Source organism: Nuphar pumila, chromosome 9, assembly GCF_984573655.1.
Source record: "Nuphar pumila chromosome 9, dmNupPumi1.hap1.1, whole genome shotgun sequence".
Taxonomy (NCBI): domain Eukaryota; kingdom Viridiplantae; phylum Streptophyta; class Magnoliopsida; order Nymphaeales; family Nymphaeaceae; genus Nuphar; species Nuphar pumila.
This window is the reverse complement of record NC_143257.1, coordinates 113116107-113138839: the sequence shown is the minus strand read 5'-3', so window position 1 is coordinate 113138839 and position 22733 is coordinate 113116107. Positions and strand designations below refer to the sequence as shown.

The 22733-nt window shown below is 38.6% G+C and overlaps 1 protein-coding gene across 1 annotated transcript in view; it reads left to right on the top strand.

Moving 5' to 3' along the window:
- LOC149828919 (E3 ubiquitin-protein ligase HOS1-like) overlaps positions 1-22733 on the top strand; it is a 39140-nt gene that overhangs the window by 2396 nt on the left and 14011 nt on the right. The window contains exons 2-6 of the mRNA XM_090017800.1: positions 1592-1976; positions 2174-2308; positions 2410-2585; positions 21559-21945; positions 22015-22173. Of these exons, the coding sequence (XP_089873926.1) occupies positions 1592-1976; positions 2174-2308; positions 2410-2585; positions 21559-21945; positions 22015-22173 (1242 nt within the window). The remainder of the gene's footprint in view (positions 1-1591; positions 1977-2173; positions 2309-2409; positions 2586-21558; positions 21946-22014; positions 22174-22733) is intronic.

Sequence of the window (22733 nt, the reverse complement as noted above, 5' to 3'; positions counted from 1 at the left end):
GAAAAAAATCTCTCCACTAACTGTGTATGTGGATGCCATAGTGATTACTGGGGATGATCAAGAAGAGATTGAAAAACTCAAGAAGTACCTGCACAAGGTATTTGATATTAAAGACCTTGGACCACTACACTACTTTCTTGGCATTGAAGTTCTACATCAAGTAAGGAGATATACTTATCACATATAAAGTATGTACTTGATTTACTAAGGAATACTAGAAGGCTTGGATGTAAAGGTGCAAATAGCCCTATAGAGCAAAATCATAAGCTGGGACTGCAAACTGGTGACAAATATGAAGACATCAGGCGGTATCAAAGACTGGTGGTAAAGCTTATTTACCTCACTATCAAAAGACTTGACATTACATATGCTGTCAACATAGTTAGTAGATTTGTGCATGCTCCCACTCAAGCTCATATGAACACTGTGTATCACATTTTGAGATACATAAAACAAGTCCTAGGAAAAGGTATTCTATATGCTAATCTTGGGCATTTTGGCATAGAGTTGTACACGTAGATTGGGCAGGAGCACTTGAGGATAGAAGGTCAACTTCAAGGTACATAGCTTGTATTGGAGGTAACTTTTTTTGAGAGACGGTATTGGAGGTAACTTGATTTCATGGAAGAGAAAAAAACAAACAGTTGTATCCCGATCGAGTGCAGAGACAAAGTACAGAGCTATTGCCCATGGAATGTGTGAAGGGATGTGGCTTAAGTCTATAATTACAAAGTTGGGATTAAGTGTGAAAATACCTATACCCTTGTATTGTGATAATAGAGCTGCCATTCAGATTGCTTTGGATCCTGTGCACCATTGAAAGGACTAAACATATAGACATGGACTGCCATTTTACAAGGGAGAAGGTAGAAGCTAAGAAATTCGAAATTATTCATGTGTGTACTCATTCTCAGTGAGCCGACATTTTGACCAAAGCCGTTAGTAGAGACCAACTCCTAAAAACCACTAACAAGTTGAGGATGATTGATATCTTCTCCCCAACATGAGGAGGAGTGTTAAAGGGTTAGGTTATTATGGGCTTGTTTGTCTTTTCCTTTATTTTTGCTTGTTATATACAGTTGTAAACATGTCATTGTTGTTAGGGTCATTTTTGTCATGGGTTTATGTATTATTTATAAGGTCGTATGAGACCCATAATGAAGTGCTTTTTTTATTTTTCCCTAATTCTTTTCTCCTGCATCATCGTCTCCTCTCTTCTCTTCATTCTACCCTCTTACATCTCTCATCCCTCTCACATGACTTGCACACACACACACACACACACACACACACACACACACACACTTAACACCTAAAAATGTAGAACAAGGCCTTTAAGAGTTATGTGTATTCTAGTGAGTTGCAGAATTATGACCCAAAATCTCATGATTAGGGGAGATGTGCTTGGTTAGTTTGGGGGCATGCACATGTGTATATTCATCTTTCTCTTTTTATCTCTAAAACACACACATACACAATATATATGGGTGTAGAACGTCATTCTTCCATGTCCACTGCTTTATTTTTTAATTTGTGTTTAGGTTTAACCGAATTATGATCAGCCTTCTTCCTAACTGTAATTCTGTTTCAGAATGCTTTAGAACACTTTGCCTCTATTGATCCAATCGAGCTATGCAAAGAAGCAAAACTAGAACTATGTCGGTCCACTAGAGATCTGAGGAGCTGTGGTCGCTATGTTCAGCACGTCCTGAACTCATGTGGACATGCATCCTTATGTGCAGAATGCAGTCAAAGATGTGATATATGCCCGATATGCAGGACTATGATACCAAAGAATGGCAGTATATCTCGGTTGCGCCTATATGATCAATGCCTGGAGGCTGGTCTAATTTCTAGGAAGCATGGTGATCAGTCTCACGGAAAAGAAGGAAAGCATTCAACAGTTGATGTGCAACGACTTTATTCTTTGTTTGACGTAGCCATAGAGAACAATTTGGTTTCTTTGATTTGTCACTGTATCCTTTTCCAGATTCCATTTTCATTTTCTTGATTATGCTGTTGAGTGGGACAAATCCTTGAGAGCAATATTATGAGTGTGGAATGTAAGATTTTAGGTGGCTAGGTGCTCAGATAGCTCTATTGTTCATTTTTTTTTGTTCTAGTATTTATGAACCATTTTCGTATATGTTTTGTTATCCTACATATTTTTTAGATATTACTGATGTATGCATGGATGAAAGTGCTGTGTCTAGTGATCCTGTTATGGCCATTCTTTTAGACGAAGTTGTTGTGACAGAGTGGTGCAAGAGGACATTCAGAAGTACCCTGCCGGATGTGCATTCAATATGTATTCTACCAGCTATCAGACCTCTTGAAAATAATTTATCCTTCAACTGTGTTTCCTTTCATGTTTGGCTTAATTCTTACTTGTACTAACATCTGATGTAGATAAGGTTGGAGTGAAAGAGATGACCAGAAAGTTTGGATTGTTGCTAAAATCAATGCTGCTGCTGACTGGAGTAGCGAATGTGCTTGAGGTTTTGGAGGCATCTTTCCAGGGGGCCCAGTCTCTGCAACTTGATGACCTGCACCATCTTTCTGAAAATGTGCTAAGAACAAAGCAGGCATGTTACATGCTTGTATTTATACATAAATCTAGTTCAAATCTAACGCCATAAATTGGAGAACTTAAATTATTAACTTGATTTTATTGCTAGGTTTACATAGTGCTTGCCCATGTGTGAGTATGAGATATATGGGACATTAGTCTAGTGCTCTTGGTAGGTGCTGTTAGATACTGCTCATAGCTGATTATATAGATGGCAGTATAGCACTAGGAAAACCATGATTAGTAATCTGTCGGAAATATCAAATTTGGAAAACTTTGGTAAGAAAATAACTGGGTTGTTAAAAAAATTTCAATTTTTAGTGAAATTTTTGTAACAAGGGAAAATTTTGACATTTTGTGCTATTTTCAATATTACAAGATCATGAAAATTGGGTGATACTTTGATATCAACATCCTATCTATATATTAAATACTTAAGAATATTGTGTTGCTTTCAGATTCTTCTTACTAATTTTTTTGGATAATCATTGTTTGTTCTTTACATTGGAGATATTTATGACAAAGATGGTAGTACTGGATAAACTTTCAAGTGACTTGATTGGACAAACTTGAAATATCATTTTAGGCTTTCCTGCTGTTTGCAGTCCAGAATCAACATGAAAATGTTGTATCATGTACATTATTTCTTCATTTTGGGTTGGTAATGATGGCAGGATGTCAATGGATTGAGGTCTTTATGTGGTACATCTTAATTAAGTCTTGTAGGAGAGATACAAAACTCTTGTTCACAGAGTGCTAGGCCCATGGTTGGGCAAAGTCTTATCATCACCTTATCTTGCTTTTTGCCTTTCCCCCCCCCTTTAATATTGATAAAAAAATGATATTGCAGCGCTTAGATCTATGTAAATCAAGTGTGTACCACAGTATTACCACAAAAGCGCCCAATATATATATATATATATATACACACACACACATGGTTGGCGTTCTTGGAACCAGATCGACCATATGCAACTCGGTGACTCAGGAAAGTCATGGTTTTTGTTCAATTTATTAAAACTAAATGAAAAATATGCAAATTGAAATACAGCACTTATTTGTATTGTTATTAAAACTAGCGTGTAATTGTGTTTTATTATAAATAATAATAATAATAATACATATAACTAGAAAAAATTAGATAAGTGTTTTTATATATGGTATATAAATATATATAATATGCATATATATATATATGTTCATTTATATAAATATACAATTTATAAGTACAAAAACTAAGTATATTAGTTTGAAATATGGATTTCTCATATATATATATATATATATATATATATATATATATATATATATATATATATATATATATATATATATATATATATATATATATATATATATAGAACAAACAATGTAATGTCAAATTTTTAATGTTCCTCAGTTACAGAAAAAAGGAGTCTGCATCTATAGGTAATAAATATGATAAAGAAAATGAGAAAAAAAATCATGATTGGAAAAAAAAAGTGAAAAAGAGTAATGTTTAGGCTTGTGATTGGCAAATGGAGTGGTGGATAGTTAAAGAAGCAAAATGAGGCATGCTTAACTGGGTTAGGGGAACAATGCCTAAGCTTATTCAAAATAATAAACTTAATTACAAAGTAAAACTACCCAAAAAACATAAACTACATACAAAAGTGAAGCCATTAAAGAATGTCAGAAGGCATGCTCAATTGTGTGTAAGAGGCAGTGCCCAACATTTTAAAAGGAGATGGACTTGATTAGAAAATAAAATTTTCTAAAAAAATGTGAATGACATGCAACCGAATAAGTAAAGTGACTAAGTTATGTTTAATTGGGTGAAGGGGCGGTGTCTTAAAAAAGTGGCTGAATTCATTATTAAAAACAAGGTAGATGAGACTCAGCTAATTCGGCAGAGTGTAAAAAAACTTGGCCAACTTAGTGAGTTTTAGCTGACTCAGCCTAGTCTTGCCTTAACTGGGTCATACTCTTTTTCTAACTCAGTTAGGACCAATACGAGTCAACATGGCCGACTCACGAGTTGACTCGCTGAGTTTGCCAACTATGTATGTGTATGTATCATTGTATTTGCATCCCGTGCACCCAAGTCTTTTGAAATTGACATGTCACACCCACACCCACACCCACACTTGCACTTATATGACAATTGACGTTGAATTTTGTCCTTCTTTGACACTTGACATCCAATTAACGTTAGCTGATCTATAATGCACTTGATCTTGTTGAAATATTCCATAATAGACATGGATGCCTCCTTAAACATCTAAAATTCTCTTTTCAAATAAATGATCTTGGCTTCTGAAATCTGTGAATAAGTCTATCATAATGTATTCCATAACGTCATCGCAGTGCAATCATCTGAAATTCCCACCAATACCTCTTGAGATTGGGTCGAAGTGATGTAGGCCACTAAGGCTTGATCCTTCTTCATCTAGTTGACAAAATTTGGATTCCTAACGGTCTTCGTTGCAGTTACAGTTCCTTTGCCATCTTTACTTTCCTGCATAATAAACTCAGATTGGGCAGCAATTGATCCATCGAGGTGACCAGCGAGATCTTGACTCCTAATAAAAGAAATAATTTGTCTTTTCCAAGTAAGGTAGTTGGAGTTATTCAATTTTTCAGAAATTAATTGTCCAAGAAAGTTAGAGAGATTGATCCTGAAGAGGAACTTGAATCCATAACAGGTGAATAAGGAATCAACGCAAAAGGAACAAAACATGGCAACAAATAATTAAAGAAGAAAATGATATAATCGATAACCAAAATGCAGAAAATTAGCGACAGTAATTGGCAGCAATAATAGTCACGTCCTCTTTTTTTTGTAGAAAGGTATGTGAACAGTAAATCAGATATGCCACTGCAAATACAATTTCTTAATGAAATCACGTGCCAAGGTCAACTTGGAATCCCTTTTTTTTATGAATGACGCAAAACAGCAATCACTGGCCTTAGGTCACATCAATCTGTTTTTCATATTTGAGATATTTTTCTGGTCCGATAAATCTGGTTTGGCCAAAAAGATGCGACCCAAAACACAAACGAGCCAAAATTTATAAAAGAGATTTCAAATCCAAGATCTTAGGGAGAAAAGAAAGAGTCAAGAAATACACAGATCTGAATTGAAGGTGAAGAAATAACGAGAAAACGAAGATAAAGAGAGATTGGGGAATCAAGAAATACGCAAATATGATTTAAGAATCAAGAACCAAGAGAAAATACACAAATTTGAGAAAAAAAGAAAGAAAAGAGAGGAAGAGAGAAAAGAATAGAAGACTCAACTGGTACCTGGAGAAAGAAAGATTGAATCTTGAAGGTCACCTATTTTTTCTAGCCCTACTCTGGATCACGACTCTGATACAATGTTAGAATTAGGTTTCTTGAGTTTTCGGCAGAGAGAAAGAAGACACGAGAAAGGTTTGGGTTGAACTCTCATTATTCCCAACATGGGAAAAACGTGCCTCATTATGATTGTTTATATTCACTTTACACTAAAATACATCTTTACTAAAACACCCTTTTTAATACAAAATACAATAAGACTAATAAAAGGTATTTTAGGAACATAATATATAATGAAATACAATAGGGAACTAGGAGACGTGAACATTAACGTCGTGAACAATGACGTGAGTGATATGGATCTGGAATAAGTTTAAGATCTGACCTCATCAAACCTCACACTCTAATATGTATATGTCATCGGTTCTTGGCCTCTTATGTGCATCAATATTGCCAGAGATTATTCTCTGATTCCTTTTTGATTTATCGTTTTCAAAAAAAGAAAAAAAAAAGGAGACTAGAAAACTCCCTCACGCAGAGCGTAGACTACTTGTTCTGTCAGTTACTTATTTATTCTTTTTGTCACTCCTCTCTTTTCTTTCCTTTATTCTTCTGGTAACTGCAATCAATGCTTCCTTTCTCGGTCACCTAGTCACTGAGAAACTCGATTCTTCCAATTTCATTATCTTGAAGAAACAAATCATCCCTTTCCTTAGTAGTCATGATCTAATGGGGCACCTTGATGGGTCGATTTTGGTACCCTTAGAGTTCATTCCCCAAACAATCTCAAAGCAGAATGAAAGCGCAGGAAAAGTCTTCAAAGGTATGGTTAGAAATCCAGATTTTATTTTGTGGTACATGAATGATCAATCAGCGGTAGCATTTATCACGATCATTCTTTCCCGTGAAGTTCTTCTTTACATTCCATCTGGAGTTCCAGCAAAAGAGTTATGGAATACTTTGCATAAATGGTATGAAGAGATTTCTACTCCCAGGATTTATCAGTTGAAGGCAGATTTCGCATAACTAAAAAGGAGAGATTCACATATTGCTGAATATCTCAACAAGATCAAGGTTTTGGTGGATGAGCTTGCAGCCATAGGCTCTTGTTGTCGGATGAGGATATATACACAATAATTGTTAGAGGCCTTGGGCAGAAATATAATATGCTTATCACGGTTTATACTAGTACAGTTTCTTGCCCGCCTTTTGATCGACGGTGCACTATGTTGCGTGTTCCAACTGTTATTGGCGATATGTTCCTATTTATCGGCCGCCCACGGTATCGATTCTCGCTCGCTTTAGGGCTCTTGCAGCCGCTGCCCTAGCATTCGCACCATGTTGATCAGGTCCACGTGCTCTAACGAATTTTGTTCAAGCTCCCCAAGTTGTTCAAGCTACTTCCAATACCTATCCTCCTTCGGTCACAAGTTTTCATGATTTAGATGCGCTTAGTGCTGGTTTTGGTCAGATAAACTTTCAACGTAACCATCTATGGGCCGTCAACATGCATTTTCCACCTTCAGCTGGACCATGAAATATAGATGCTTTGATCATGCTGCCAATAAGGTTCTTATCTCTCGTCATATTGTTTTTAATGAGGGGCTGCATCCGAAATCACCAGTACTTCGCTTCATTTCTTTTGGCCATCATCCACATAACAAACTCATGCTTTTATCGACAAAGTTGATGCTGATAATACTCAGCCAGTACATGAACAACAACCACATTTTCAATTTTTTTAAACAAGTTTCTAATAAAAAAGGTGGTCAACAACACTGTAGATCCTCCTTTATTAGTTGACAGCAGCACCTCCAATCCGCCTACTAGTAGTTTTTCATTTTAGCCATCAAATAATGCAACTTACGTTGGTTCCGTTCAGCAACAACCTCATCCTATTCGCATGTCCATCTAGGTGCAACAGACGTTTAATCAGCTTGAAAAGGCAAAGGCCTTCTCTAAGTTGGACCTGAGATCAAGCTATTGGCAAGTTAGAGTTGCTGAAGGGGACGAACCAAAAATCACCTATGTAACGTGATATGAGGCGTTCAAATTCCTTGTTATGCCATTCGGCCTGACGAACGCGCCCGCAACCTTCTCAACCCTGATGAACAAAATTTTCTTTTCGCACCTTGATAAGTTTGTCGTCGTGTAGTTGAACGACATAGTGGTGTACAACAACTTTATCGAGTAGCATATTCAACACCTTCAAATTGTGTTTCAGACTCTGAAGGACCACGAGTTGTACGTCAAGAGGGAGAAGTGTCTATTTGGGCAGAAGAAAGTTCACTTCCTTGGTCATATTGTAGGAGGAGGCACACTGAAAATGGACCATAAGAAGATTGAAGTTATTCAAGCTTGGGAACCGCCTTCTTTTTTAGGACTTGCCAATTATTATCGGTGATTCATCAAGGGATATTCACAGTGTTAGATTTCACTAGGATCTGTCACACGTGAAAAGAGAGATGAAAGAGAAAGGAGGTGCTGCGGTTGTCACGATTTCCAATGCTGAAATCGTGACCTAAAGCATGTATATATATCATTCGTTTACAGTATGGGTCAGGTCTGATATATTATCCAGACTCGGAATACAAAATAACAAATACAAGTAAAGAAAACATAGACAAATGAACTTTTTCACCCCTCCCTCAAGTTGATCACGGTTTTGAACCATGAACAACTTGCCTTTTAAGTGTCCAAAAACGATCCTTGGTCAAGCCTTTTGTGAATATGTCTGCAACTTGTCTTTCAGTGTTAACAAATTCGGGCTCAATCTCCTTTTCTTCAACCTTTTGTCTCACAAAATGTTGATCTATCTCAATGTGCTTGGCACGATTGTGATGAACCGGATTGAATGACATGTTGAGAGCACTTTGATTGTCGCACAACAAGACAAACTGAGATATCACTTCTCCCACTTCAGTTTGCAAATACCTGACCCATGTGACTTTAGCCGTAGCGGCAACCATGGATCTGTACTCAGCCTCAGTACTTGATCTAGCAATGGCCTTTTGTTTTTTACTGCTTCAGGATACTAAGTTTCTTCCAATGAAGATGCAATATCTTGATGTAGACCTTCGTTCATCTGGATCCCCTGCCCAGTCTCATCACAATATACTGTAATCTCGTACATGTCCTTGCCAGATGGTTTTGGAGAATATATCAATCCATCCCCAACTGTTCATTTCAGATATCTGAGTATCCTTTTAACAACCTCCATATGCCCAGTATGCGGTTCATGCATGAACTGAGACACCTGATTGACTGAATAAACAATATCAGGTCGAATGAATGTGAGATATTGTAACATCCCTATTAGGCTGCGATACCTGGTGGGATCCTCACACAAGTCTCCATCTTGAGCACTCAATTTTTGGTGAAGAATACTTGGAGTCCCTAGAGGTTTACAATCCTTCATACCTACTTTGGTTAGAATGCCCATCGTATACTTGTGTTGAGTGAGAGTCATCCCATCATCTCGGCTATCAACTTCAACTCCAAGAAAATAACGTAGGGCACCAAGGTCTTTCATTTTGAATCTCTGACTCAGTAGTTTCTTTACTTCTTTGATATGATCTTCAGAGTTTCCTGTGATGACAATATCATCAACATAAATTAGCAATAAGGTGATCACATTTTGCCCTCTAAAGATGAACAATGAGTGATCTAGTAGGGAGTGAGCAAAGCCATGCTTTTGAATCTCAAGAGAGAAGTTATCAAACCAAGAGTGAGATGCTTGCTTTAGGCTATAGATAGCCCTTTTTAGTCTGCATACATTTGTCTTACAATCTTCCTCATAGTATCCAGGTGGTTGTTCCGTGTAAACTTTCTCTCATCTCGTGGAGGTGCAAGAAGCAGCAAAATGTCTCTCCATCATCCACTGAAGCTGAATATCGGGCTATGACAATGACAACAATGAAAATCGTGTGGCTCAAAGGGCTCCTTGGTGACATGGGTGTCCTCATTTCCTCACCCACCAAGCTCTGCTGTGATAACAAAAGTGCGATCTACATTGCAAGCAACCATACGTTTCACGAACGGACCAAGCATATCGAGATGAATACCTCAGAAGAACCATCACATTACCATACGTCATTTCAGAATATCAACTGGCTGACTTCTTCACCAAGGCTCCAACTCCACGATTTATGTTTCTTCTTGGCAAACTTTCGGTCTTCTCCCCGTAAAGTTTGAGGGGGCATGTTAAATTATGTATATATATATACAGTTTTTTTCTTTTTTGATTCTCAAAATACCCGATAGGGGTATTTTGGTAAAATCCCATGTAACCCCTTTTTCCCTTTTTCTATTTTTCCTTTCTTCCTTTTTTTCTTTTTTCTTTTTTATTTTTTACCTTTTTGTAAGACCACAAGGGCCCCACAGATGTAGTCATTGGGGCTCCCAACGACTACATGGGAGCCCCTTGTGGTCCCTTCTACATGGCTCCCTCCTCTATAAATAGAGGAGGTTTTCCTCTTGTATTGTAAGGGTTGTTTACCCTCTTTTTTCCTTCTTCAATAATATCCAACTTATGACTTTTGGTCATTTTTCCCTTTTGTGGGTTTTTGTATACACTTTTAGTGTTGTGTTCTTGGCTCTTGGAATCACTCTTGAAGAGTGATTTGCTTTATTGGTGCTTCCGTCGCTCCTCCCTTTTTCATTACACATCTTCCTTGTTGAGAGAAGTAAAAAAGAGTTGAAAATCCATGGAAAAATTGTTGTAGCTGACCCACCTATCAATAGGATGCCACATGCGATTGGATCTTCTGACGTCAAGGGTGTGTGAGGAGGTAGGTGCAGCCTCTTGAGCCCGATTTAGGAGTCTTGAAGCAACCCTTCTCTGTCTGGTGTAGGAAATGCCTTTATACCATGGTTGCCAGTAGAGGAAGCGGGAGTGGGAAGCGATACGGGAAGCGAGGCACTTTCAAAATTTTAAGAAGCGGGAAGCGTTGAACGACTTAGAAGCAAATCATGAACTGTCTTGGAAGCGAAGCAGAAGTGACCTAGGAAGCGAGGGGGAAGTGAAAAAGGAAGAAGAAAAAAATAAAAATAATGAAAAAAAGAGGGAAGCGTGTATGGGAAGCACATTTTCCATAAAAGGGAAGCACGCTTCCCCAAAAAAAGGGACGCTTCCCCATGCATTTCGAAAGCGTGATGTTTTGCACTTCTGAAACACGTGGGGAAGCGCACTTTCCCTACTACATAGGCGCTTTCGGTAACTCTGCCTTATATCTTCCTGATTCCAATAGTGGTGCTGCTTCAGAGTTCTGCGATTCTGATGTACCAATGATCTTGAGACTCTCTTCTTCGTGTTGCACACAGTCTGAATGACATTCTTCATTCGAACTATCAAAGAGCTTTGGATTCAGCCAAGGGTAATAAACTTCAACTGAGGTAGAGGACATGTCACCTATGCCAATTTTATGATCGAAGTCCAGCTCGTCAAAAACAACATTTCTCAAGATTTTGGTGTGTCTGCTAATGGGATCATAACATCTGTATCCTTTGTAGTCATCCGCATATCCCACAAATCTACACTTCTGAGCCTTATCCTGAAACTTGTTTTTCAAAGACTGATCAATATGCACATAACAAACACATCCAAAAATACTTAAGTCATGATAATCAGGATGAATTCCAAAAAGGCAATAATAAGGAGACTTGTTTTCTAAAACAACCATGGGCAGTCTATTTATCACATGTACAGCAGAATGAAAGGCTTCTGTCGACAGATTAATGAGAAGATGACCGTCATGAAGCATACTCATCGCACTTTCAACAATATGCCTATGTTTGCACTCAACAATCCCATTCTGTTGTGGGTAGGACACTCTTCTTCCTATCCCATTATTTTGAAGAAAAAAATGAAGTCACTGGATGTGAACTCCCCTCCTCCATCACATTGGAAAAATTGAATGGATTCGGAGAATTGATTCTTTACTAAGGACGGGAAGTTCTGAAACAAAAGGAAAGCTTCAGACTTATTTTTCATGAAGTATATTCAGGTGTATCGAGAGTAACTGTCAACAAAAATTAGATAGTACTTGCTTCCAGATCCAGAGATCACTGGAGCAGGCCCCCATACATCAGAACATATTATCTCAAAAGGCTTTGAAGCTCTCTTATTAATGAAACAAAAAGGTAATACATGACTTGCATAAAAGACAACTGGAACACTTTTGACTTCTCTTTTCCACATTGAGACTTTCTTTTGGAATGAGATTATTAGAAACAAGTTTCTCAATAAAATGACTCCCACAATGTCCTAAACGATTGTGCAATAGAGAAGACTTATTACATTCAGAAATACTAAGAACATTTTTAGAAAGACATAACTCTAATGGAGACTTCAAATCCGGGTGAGCAGGACAGGCCGAATGACATGGATCTTCTTGAAAGACATACATATTGCCTTGTTTTTTTCCTTCAACGAATGTTTCCCTCGTGCAAAGGTCTTTGATCTGCACAGAGAAGGGAGTAAATTCGACTGAAGCATGATTATCATCAACAAGTTTAGAAACAGAGAGAATATTTTTCTTGATATTAGGAGCATGAAGGACATTGGAGAGTTTAAGAGTAGAATGTGACATGGGGTTGATAGACTTTTCAATGTGAGTAACAGGGTGGTAAAATCCATCTCCAGTGACAATCTTACTTTTTCCAAAATAAGGAATAGGTTTGAAAGTTTACTTGCATCATCGGTCACGTGAGTTGCTGCCCCAGAGTCAACGAACCAAGTTCCTTGTTCATTCTGCTTTAGATTCAATCCCGACAAGGCAAATATTAACAACTCTTTAATCTCTCCACTATTTTTGGTGTTGATGGACTTCTTTTTGGATGTTGCCTGATGGGACTTTCCTTTATTTTCAAGATTATGCCAACAATTCGCCTTGATATGCCCCCTTTTGTTGCAAAAGAAACATTTGGGAATGGGTCTTGATCCCTGAGTAACGGTGTTAGTGGGAAGTAATCCACGTCCCCCATGTCCATTTTACCCTTGTCCTCCTCGCCCTCGTCCTCGACCATAAGTCATTCCTATGGCAAAGATCTCTTGGGTATTCGTATGAGTGTGATTATCCTCAGAAAAGCCTTTTAGAGTCATTTCATACTGAATTAATTTAGCTCGAAGCTCATCAAAGGTGGGAAGAGCAGGCAAATACAATAATAAAGTAACAATCATGGTATATTTTGATCCCAATCCACTCATGGTTTGCTGCACCATATCACCGTCGCTCACTGCACATCCTATAACCGCAAATGGATTTGTGATAGTCTTAATCTTGTTTAGATACTCCATGATAGTCATGGAGTCTTTTCTCAGTAGCTGAAATTCTCTCTTGAGAAAAACCATTATTGCTTGAGAAACTTGTGAATATGTCTGAACTAGTATCTCTCAAAGTTGCATGGTTGTGCAATTGTCAGGAATTGCAATAAGTACCTCTTGAGAGAGTGTAGAGGTAATGTACGCAACCACTGACTGATCTTTCTTTTTTCAGTTGAGATATTCTGCATTTTTGACATACACAATTGAGATTGCCCCTTTTATCATCCTTCTCTTCTTGCGCAACAAATTCCAGTAGAGCTGAAGTGGTTTCATCTAGATGACCTAAGAGACCTTAACTCTTTATAAAAGGAATGATCTGTCTTTTCCAAATCAAGAAGTTTGAGGTGATCAATTTTTCAGAAACAAGTTGATTGAGAAAACTCAAAGAGAGACCAGATTGGGAAGAATGGGAGGAGTCTATAGCTTAAAAGCTATGTCACATGGGTGCGGGGGCGGGGGTACGACACTTTCAAAAAACTTGGGTGCGGGAGTGTGGCAATATATATATATATATATATATATATATATATATATATATATATATATATATATATATATATATATATATATATATATATATATATTGTGTAGGGGAGGGGTCGAGTTGATGAGTTGTGGAGCCTGATTCAGAGTTTTTGCCCTTGCAGAAATGGGGGTCCGGGGGCTCTCCCCCGGTGCGAGTCCTTGGGTGCGGTCAACGCACCCAAGGTCGGGTTGACTGCACCGGGTGCCGCACCCGCACGCGCACCCGTGTCGCATCGATGCGGGTGCGACACCCGGTTTGCCGAGTCCCTGTAAAATAGCTTAAAAGTTAACAAGGTATTCACGAGATGCACAGTCCACTGCTTGAGAAACTTGTTGGTCGTCCCTTCTTGCCTTTGTCCTTTTTTTTGCTGTGATAAATGTAGGAAAGGGATTTGAACGGCTCACGCTGAACAAACTTTAATAAATCGCATATGGGAACTATGATGGTTCAAGAACAAAGGGTTTCGTGAATATGGAATTTGACAACAGGTGTATTTCATGCACAACGATTTGTAGGCACATTGATTTGTGTGATTCAACAATCAAGAAATATGGTATTCCAGATCTGATACTGATGGATGATCAGATCCGATTGTTTCAGACAAGGTTTGGCAGAAATAGGAATTGCGAGACCAAGAATATTCACGATTAGATCTGAGTATTCCAGATATGACAGAATGAGGAAGTGCGAGATGGTGAATATGCACGATCAAGAAAATTTGGGATCTGACGCAAGGATTGAATATTTCAGATATGACGCATGTACACTATCAGATCTGAATATTCAATACAAACCGTGAGACGAAAATAGAAAAAAGAACTGAAGCCTTTTAGGTCTAACGCAGATTCACGTTAAATCTGAATATTCAGGCACGAAGAATAGTAGAGTAAATGAAAGAAAGAAGAAGAAGATGGAAGAAAAGTGTAGAAGAAGAAAACCTCTTGATTGGATGCAGGTCGATCTCTTAGGTCAGACCTTCTGGAAGCAGCTTCGAAGCCCTAGATGGATCTCTGCTCTGATACCATGTCAGATTTCACTAGGATCTGTATCACGTGAAAGGAGAGATGAAAGAGAAAGGAGGAGGTGCGGTTGTGGAAATCATGACCTACAACATGTATATATATCCTTCATTTACAGTATGGGTCGGGTCTGATATATTATTCAGACCCGGAATACAAAATAACAAATACAAGTAAAGAAAACATAGACAAATGGACTTTTTCACACAGATTGTTGCGTCACTCACTGATCTGCTGAAGAAAGACAGACCATGGCTATGCTCTGATGCATGTCAAAAAGCTTTTGATGAGTTAAAGTGCGCCCTGATAGAAGAACCAGTGCTAAGTTTGCCAGATTGTCAGCAGTCATTTAAAGTGCAGACTGACGCGTCTAACTTTGCAATTGGAGGGGTGTTGCTCCAGGAATGACATCCCATTGCATTCGAGAGCCGAAAGCTAAATGACACCAAGCATTGATACATTGTGCACGAGCGCGAGATGTTGGCGGTCGTGAATTGTCTCCGCACATGGAGACAATATCTTTTGGGGTCGCAATTCGTTGTGCACACCGAAAATGTTTCAATGAGCTACTTTCAAACTCAAAAGAAGCTGAGTCCAAGACAAGCCGACTGGCAAGGTTTTCTAACAGAATTTGATATGATCTTAGAGTACAAGCCTAGTGATGCAACCCGTGTTGTGAGAGGCGTACGCCTCAATACCTGAAGCGTACGCCTCATAGGCGAAGCACACGCTCAAGGTATTGAGGCGTTGCATTGAGGCATTTCAGGCTTGAAACGCACGCTTCACTCATGTGAAGCGCACGCCTCAAGTCGAAACGCGCTTCGCTTTAGAGTGTACGCATCTGTGTAGACCACCCCTTTCCTGCCAAAATCCGCTGTCGGGGACACCCCTGGGCAACCCCTAGGTACCCTCCGAATCCCCGCTGCCTTTCTCTCTCGCTGTTTTGCCTGAACCCCCTCACTCTCGAGCCCACCCTGCCTCGAGCCCTCGTCGGAGCCCCGTCTCGCCGGTAGGCTCAATCCGACGAGCACCTCCCTGAGTCCCTGCTTCCACCTCTCTCTCCCGACACCCATCCGTCCATGGGCTCCACCTCGCAGGTAACCCCCTCTTCCTGTGTTGTCTTTTCTTCTTCTTCTCGTTCTTCCTCTCCTTCATCCCCTTCTTCTGTTTGCCGGGATCGACGCAGGCAACCTCGTCGACGACCCTCGCCGAAGAACCCTGCGCATCCATCCCTCTCAGGTGACCTCTCCTCCTCTCTCACTCTGTGTTAGGCTCGCAGGGGAGGGGCGCTGCCCCCTTCCCTGCTCCGTCTCTCTCTGGTTCGCCGTGCTTTTTCGGAAGATCGGCTGGCACGGGGCAGCGCTCTTTGCCACCCCTGCTCTATTCGTAACCCCCCTCTCCCCCATGGATGTCCTCTTCTTCTTCTTCATCCTTGTCTTCTTCGTCTCTGTTTCTTTTTCAGCAGGCCGGTAGGGGCGACGGCCCCTGCTGCCTGTGTTCGATCGATTCGACATACTGTCATATTTCTAATTAAATTAGTTAACATTCTTGGAGGAATCTGTAAACATCAAAATTTGAAAGACTCTTTGATTTCCACTTCCACAAACGAAGTTTAACTTCATATGAGGTTTCCCATGCTAGTCATATATTGTTTGAATATTTGAGCATGGGTACTTGCACCTTATGCGCTACATGATACAAATAGGCATAAATCTATTATGTGTTATTGATGTAAATGGTACTGGCTCATAATCCTGATATTTGAACTGAATATCTCAACTTGGTACTCAAAGTTCTAGGTCTTGAAGACTCTAAACTCTGACTGAATCAGGTTGCAGTTTGAGAACCTAGACTATGTATAAAGCTCTGAGACATCAGCCCAGTACTCAAGTTCAAAAAATTAGATGGCCTATAAAATGCAACTTAAATGAAGTCCAAATTAAAGTCCTTAAATATGCCTTTTGGTTTCTATTGATATGGAACTCATTGCCATGCTATCAACTAGGCTCCACTTGAAGGAAGAATTTTTCTGTTGATACTGAGATTCCAGTGTCTGGACTCAGGCACCTTCTTTTGCATCATGTTAGTTGTTTTTCATGGTCATTTTGACCCTACCTTTCCCATCATTATTTGTTGTTCTTCTAACCAAAGCTGGTAGAGCAGGAAGGGAATATGGACACCATACATAGGTGGAAGTCATCATTGACTCTCAAGCAGAGGACCAGTGACACGAGTCAAACTTCAACAGAAATCTGGGAATAGCTAGAGGGAATCATGTTGGAAGCACAAGAAGATATATGAAGTGGAAGTCAGCAGTTCCATCTTTCGTAAAGAGGTCAAATGAGGACAGTATTATTGGAAATTTAGGGAAAAAGTGGCGGAGGATCTTATGAGATGAATCACCCAAGAAGATGCAATTAGTGTATTTTGTAGTGAATCTTTTTTTTTTTAATTCTTTGTACTTAGCAAAGTATCATTTTCTTATAGCAGCAATTAGCACGGCTGAAGAATTTGAACTCTGCACGTGTATATGGATTGTATTGGAGAGAAACATAATTCTCTTTCACAGCAAATCTATGTACAGAGGACATAAATCCATCCAAATCAGTATTCATGCTTCTCATGAGTTTGTGAAGAGCATAGATTAATGTTTGGCCATGAGCATTCATCTCCTCAGGAACACTTCTGGAAATTGTGGACTCAATAATGCATAGCAGATTGGTGTTGTCTAATATGTTTGTTTTTTGCTCTGATTTGTATTTTCATGGTCCTTGGATGTGATGACAAAGAGCTTCATTGATTCCATGTGTGTTTTGGCTCTTTGATTCATGGATTTTTTCCCCATGAAATACCTCACTGGAGATGTAATTCAGTTCTGTATTTAGTGTTTCGTCAAGTATCTACCATTGATTATGAGTGCAAGGGTTGGGTATTTACATAAGGTTAGTTTCTGCAATGTATTAGACTTGAGAGAATAATTTATTGTGATAAACAAATACCATCCTTGAATACTTCATTTAACAAGCTCTATGTAATGCAAAATGATCTCTGAACTTTTTTTTGAACGCCTGACCCATGTGTGGTTCATCTTGTCAACTTTAATCTTATAGCTAATTTTCTTAAGTTGAAGCAGGCCAGCGACATTTCCCCTCATTTGTTAGCTATAGAACACACACAACAACATGGAAATTTTGGGATTTTGGATTGACATTATGTCTGGTTTTAAAAAATACTTCCAAAGTTTTTAGCTTTTTTTTAAGCAAGGCAATTTGAAAATGAGAAAATTGGGAACAACTACAAAATAGAGAAAGTAAGAAGCATTCACCCAAGGCCAAACAGAAAAAAGAACCAATGCTAAGAACTTCAGATTGATGACTTGTTCGCTCCAGTATTTGTGCATAAATTACTCTATGTTGCTTGCTGTATGGCATTTCTTCATGTTTAGCATGTCCAGTTTCTTCTGTGTTTATGACAACATTTTGTTTGGCACAAAAGGATAAGAACTTTATAACTTCAACTCAGATATCTTATGTATTTTTTTTTCATTTTCTAACTTCAGCAGTGAACAGATTGGTCTAATAATTGGAATTATATCCTGTAGACAGAAAAGGTTGATTTGGAAAATACAGTTGTTGATGAGAGTCAAAGACAGTTGGAGCATGGCGCATCTCTTAGATCCAGCTGCTCTGGCCCAACCTACCCAGGATCCGCCCCAAAAGGGTTTGGCGCAATGGGATGGAACCCAAGTTCTACGGCTGAACCAAGTAAACCTATTTGACCACTTTGGTGGGTCAAGCTCCAAATCATATGAGAGAGAGACTATATATTATAATTTTGTATTGAATTGGACTTGAATAATAATTTGTAATATATAGAACAATTATAGTTATACGGTTACCAATGGAGGGCCCAGTGTCAAGACCAAGGCCCAGGATCAAATCCCCCACATGGGATCTGATAGGGGTCCGCCTAACCCAGCTTGCCTTTAAAAAAAAGTTATAGTTATATGATTAATTTAGTTATAATAAATAATTTAGAAAGAAACATTTTATTAATATTATATATTTTATTATTCTGATCATGAAGCTTACGCTTCAACGCCTCGAGGCTTACGCCTCGCTTCATAACATGCTCAACGCCTCGCTTCGCCTCATCGCATTTAACAACCTTGGATGCAACTTTTTTTCTTAAAAGTATTTTAAAATGTACTTTCAAGAAAAATTGTCAGCATCAAATTATAAATAACTGGTTCACACTAGTGATGAAGTCCGGGTCAAACTCAGGGAATGGGTTAAAACCTCGTACTCCAAACAAAACAATCTTTATTACCTTAAAAGTAAACAAAGCCCAATTAAACCTATTACAAGTGTCTGAGCGGAAATAAAATTATTACAACCCAGATTAATTAAATGGCCTAAATCCTTAAAAAAATAAGAAAATAAAAGTCGCAGGTCCTCATTTAATCTCAATCTAGTTCTTGTTATTCGTGCGTGTATGGCCCTGGTATGTTTATTGTTGTCGCGTTTCAATAGAAATCAAGAAGCTCACGCCCACCCGCAGAACTCAAAACCACACAAGAACAAAAGCAACTAAACTACCTATTCTAGTTACGGTGAGTTGCAATAAACTAATAATTGAATTGAATCTAAAAATAAAAATCTATATGTATCTAAATCTAAGGAAAGGAAAGGTCAAAACTAAAAAATATTATTTAGCATACGGTTTGCCAAATCGCGATTTCCAAAACCAGATTTTTTTTTATTTGTAACTCAATATGCAGCAGAACCGTGAGCTACTATGCTAATCTAATACTGGAAAAGTAATAAACTACTAATCTATCACTAACTAACAAAAATAAAAAAAAATTAAAGCACATGAATCAGGTTAAGCTGTTGCCCTTCTAAAGGATGACCTGCAGATTGGTCAGCAACTCAGAATGGGCAATCAGACCGGCAGATCAGTCAACTGATCAAGCTGCAGATCGGCAGCCTGATCAGGCTGGAAGTCGGCTGGCCTGGTCTGCTGACAGATCTGGTCAGCAAATCTGGTTGGCAGATCGGGTCTGGCCTGATTGGTTCTACTGATTGATGTCTAACCTGCTGGCTTGATCTGGTCGGCAGTTCTGATATAAAAATAACCTTCCCCCCCCCCCCCCCCCCCCCCCCTTTGTTGTTTTCTGTTTAAACAAGTAAAAAAAAAACTAAACTATAATGTGGAAATAATCTAATCAGAAAAACTAACCTATGCAGCAAACTAACAGAAAAAAGACAAACTAATGCGTGCAGAAATTAAAGAAAACTAATCTATATGCAGCAAACTACAATAAATAAAAATATAAAGAAAAGGGGGACAAGAGACTCACCTTGGGTTTGCCTTCGACGGACTAGGGAGAGAAAGAGCGGCCTTCTCTCTTTTCTAAAACGTGTCACGCACCTCTAGAGGTCAGCTTTAATCCAAGAGAGGAGAAGGAAGAAGACGAAGAATAAAGGAAGAAGAAAGAGGAGAGGACGAAAGAGAAAAGAGAAGAAGATATATATATATATATATATATATAGAGAGAGAGAGAGAGAGAGAGAGAGGGGGGGTGAATTCCAAGGGGAGAAAGACGCCTCCCCTTTTTTTAAAAATCCTTTTTATAACATGGGTTAGGGTTAGAAGTTTTTTTTTTTAGAAACTTTCTCAAAAAGACTCTTAATTTCAGCGATTTTCAAAATGCCTCAATTTAAGATGTTATTTTTAAAACATGTTAAAAACTAAGATATTTCTCAAACACAAGTGGGTCAAATCTGGAGTTTTAAAATTTTACCTGATTCGTTTATCGGGCTAGATCCAAAACACTTCCATTTGCTCCAATTTGCTCATTTTTCACTCCAAATTTGATACGGAATTCGACACAAAGCTGTCCTGTACGACAACACATCAAAATAGACTAAACACGGACTTTTAAACCTTGAATATGCGCAAGATCATGCATAGAAATATGTAAAAATATGACTAAAATATGCATGATCAAATTCCCCCATGCTTATTCGAGGGGAAAACCAGGTGGCTGATCTTCTCACCAAGGCTCTTACGATTCGTTGTCACTGGAATCTAAAATCTAAACTGTCCATGGTCATCGGCCACACTCAATTTGAGGGGGCATGTTAGAATATAGAGGGTTTTGGATCCATATACCGATATGCATTATGTAAAAACGTCATAAAGAGAGAGGGGCATTATTGTAACTGTAGGCAACATATAAATATCAAAAGACGTCACTCAGTTAGGGTGAGACGTCCTGCTGTTCTTCACGGTTTCATCTTTGCGTCTTCCCCTTATTTGCCGAAGGAGCTAGAAGTAGAGATCTTAGACTGGCATCTTTGTTACTTGCACAATCTCATCCTACCAAGCTATTTGGAAAAAAAAAATCGAAATATGAGCACAACCAAAGAAGCTATTATGCGGATTCTTCCTTATCTTGCTTTGGAGTTAACAATCTTTCGGTTTTTTTGCATGTTGATGATAAATAATGTTTTGTGTGTTCCTGATTCACTCATTGTACATTGTCTTAGTTGTATGCATGTCCTTTTTAGTTGGTGGAATTTTTCAATGTAACCATGTGATTTGATGGTTATTACTAAATGATAAGTGCTTTTTTTGTCCTAAAATGATGCTTTCATGGAGTCTTTTATAATTAATAAAAATTACCAAATGGTGATCGATGGCTAAGCTGGTTTCATTTGTTTTCTATTATTTTCTAGTCTTCCATGACTAAAGAAAATGGATACAGTATAATTTCAATGAAAAATTACATTTTTCACTTTCTTTCTCTGATTTTTTTCCTTTTTTGCCATTTCAGCATTTGGAAGTTATGCAATGGTGCTTAAGGCATCAGTTTCTTGAGCATATGCCATCACGTTATCCAACTATTTCCTCATGGCGCTCTGTAGTTAATGAAAGGAAATCTGCTGCCCGTGAGCGCTCCTGGCCTGAATTCATAAGTAATGTTACTGAATTTGCTGCACAACCTGGATCTACTTTGTTCATTGAGGATGCTTTGTCAAATCTTGGGATTGAACAAGGATACGAGGAGAGATCAGAACTTGAAGTTGCATGTCTCCAGAAAGATAGCAGATCAAAAATAGATGGAATGACAGGAAGCTACCCTTTTGAAAATTTGCGAGCTGCTATCGATATGCTTTTCCTACGAGGAAGTTCTGATCTAGTTGTTGCAAAGCGGGCCATTGTATCCTGGCAACCTTTAGTTCCAAATTTCTTTCTAAGCCTGTCTTTTGTTTCCTTGATGTAAATCCAGTTGCTGTATTACTTGTTTGATCGTCATTGGACCATCCCTGATGGGGAATGGAGGCAAGTGGTTGATGATTATGCTAGTACTTTTGACATTGGGAGACACTCTGCTGTAGAATCTTTGACTTTCTATCTTTTGGATGATCACACAGAGATGGCCTTGAAGGTATGCACTTCTTTGTTTGTTGTAGGAGGCTTCAGTTCAGGATAGAGTCTTTTGCACTGGTATTGTTGTTTCAAATTTCTGATTAATAAGATAATTGTACATGGTTCCATAGAACTGAATAATGTTATAAACTTTTAAGTTGATATCCACATTTCTTGTTCAGTTTTGAAGGGTTTTGCGCTTTATATACGCGCCTCAAGGCATAAAGCCCCTCGCCTTGAGGCAAGACACGCTTTTTGTGCCTTGAGGCGCATTTTTAATTACACTGTACAAGATCTTAATTCTTGCATTTCAGGGGGATCCTCATTTGACCTTTTGTCCCAGAAAGAAACGATTGTATTAGACACCAGAAGGAAACAACTACTTTCCACCTGGTCATTGCAAAAATGAGTTTCATCTCTCTCTCTCTCTCTCCCCCCTCATTTGTGTGTATGTGTGTGTGTGCCCACTTGTGTACATGTGTATGTGTTGCTAGCTTTAGTTTGATATGATGATCCAATAATTTTTATGGATCTTTATTATCTCATGTATATGAGTTTTAAGGTAGTCTATCACAAGGT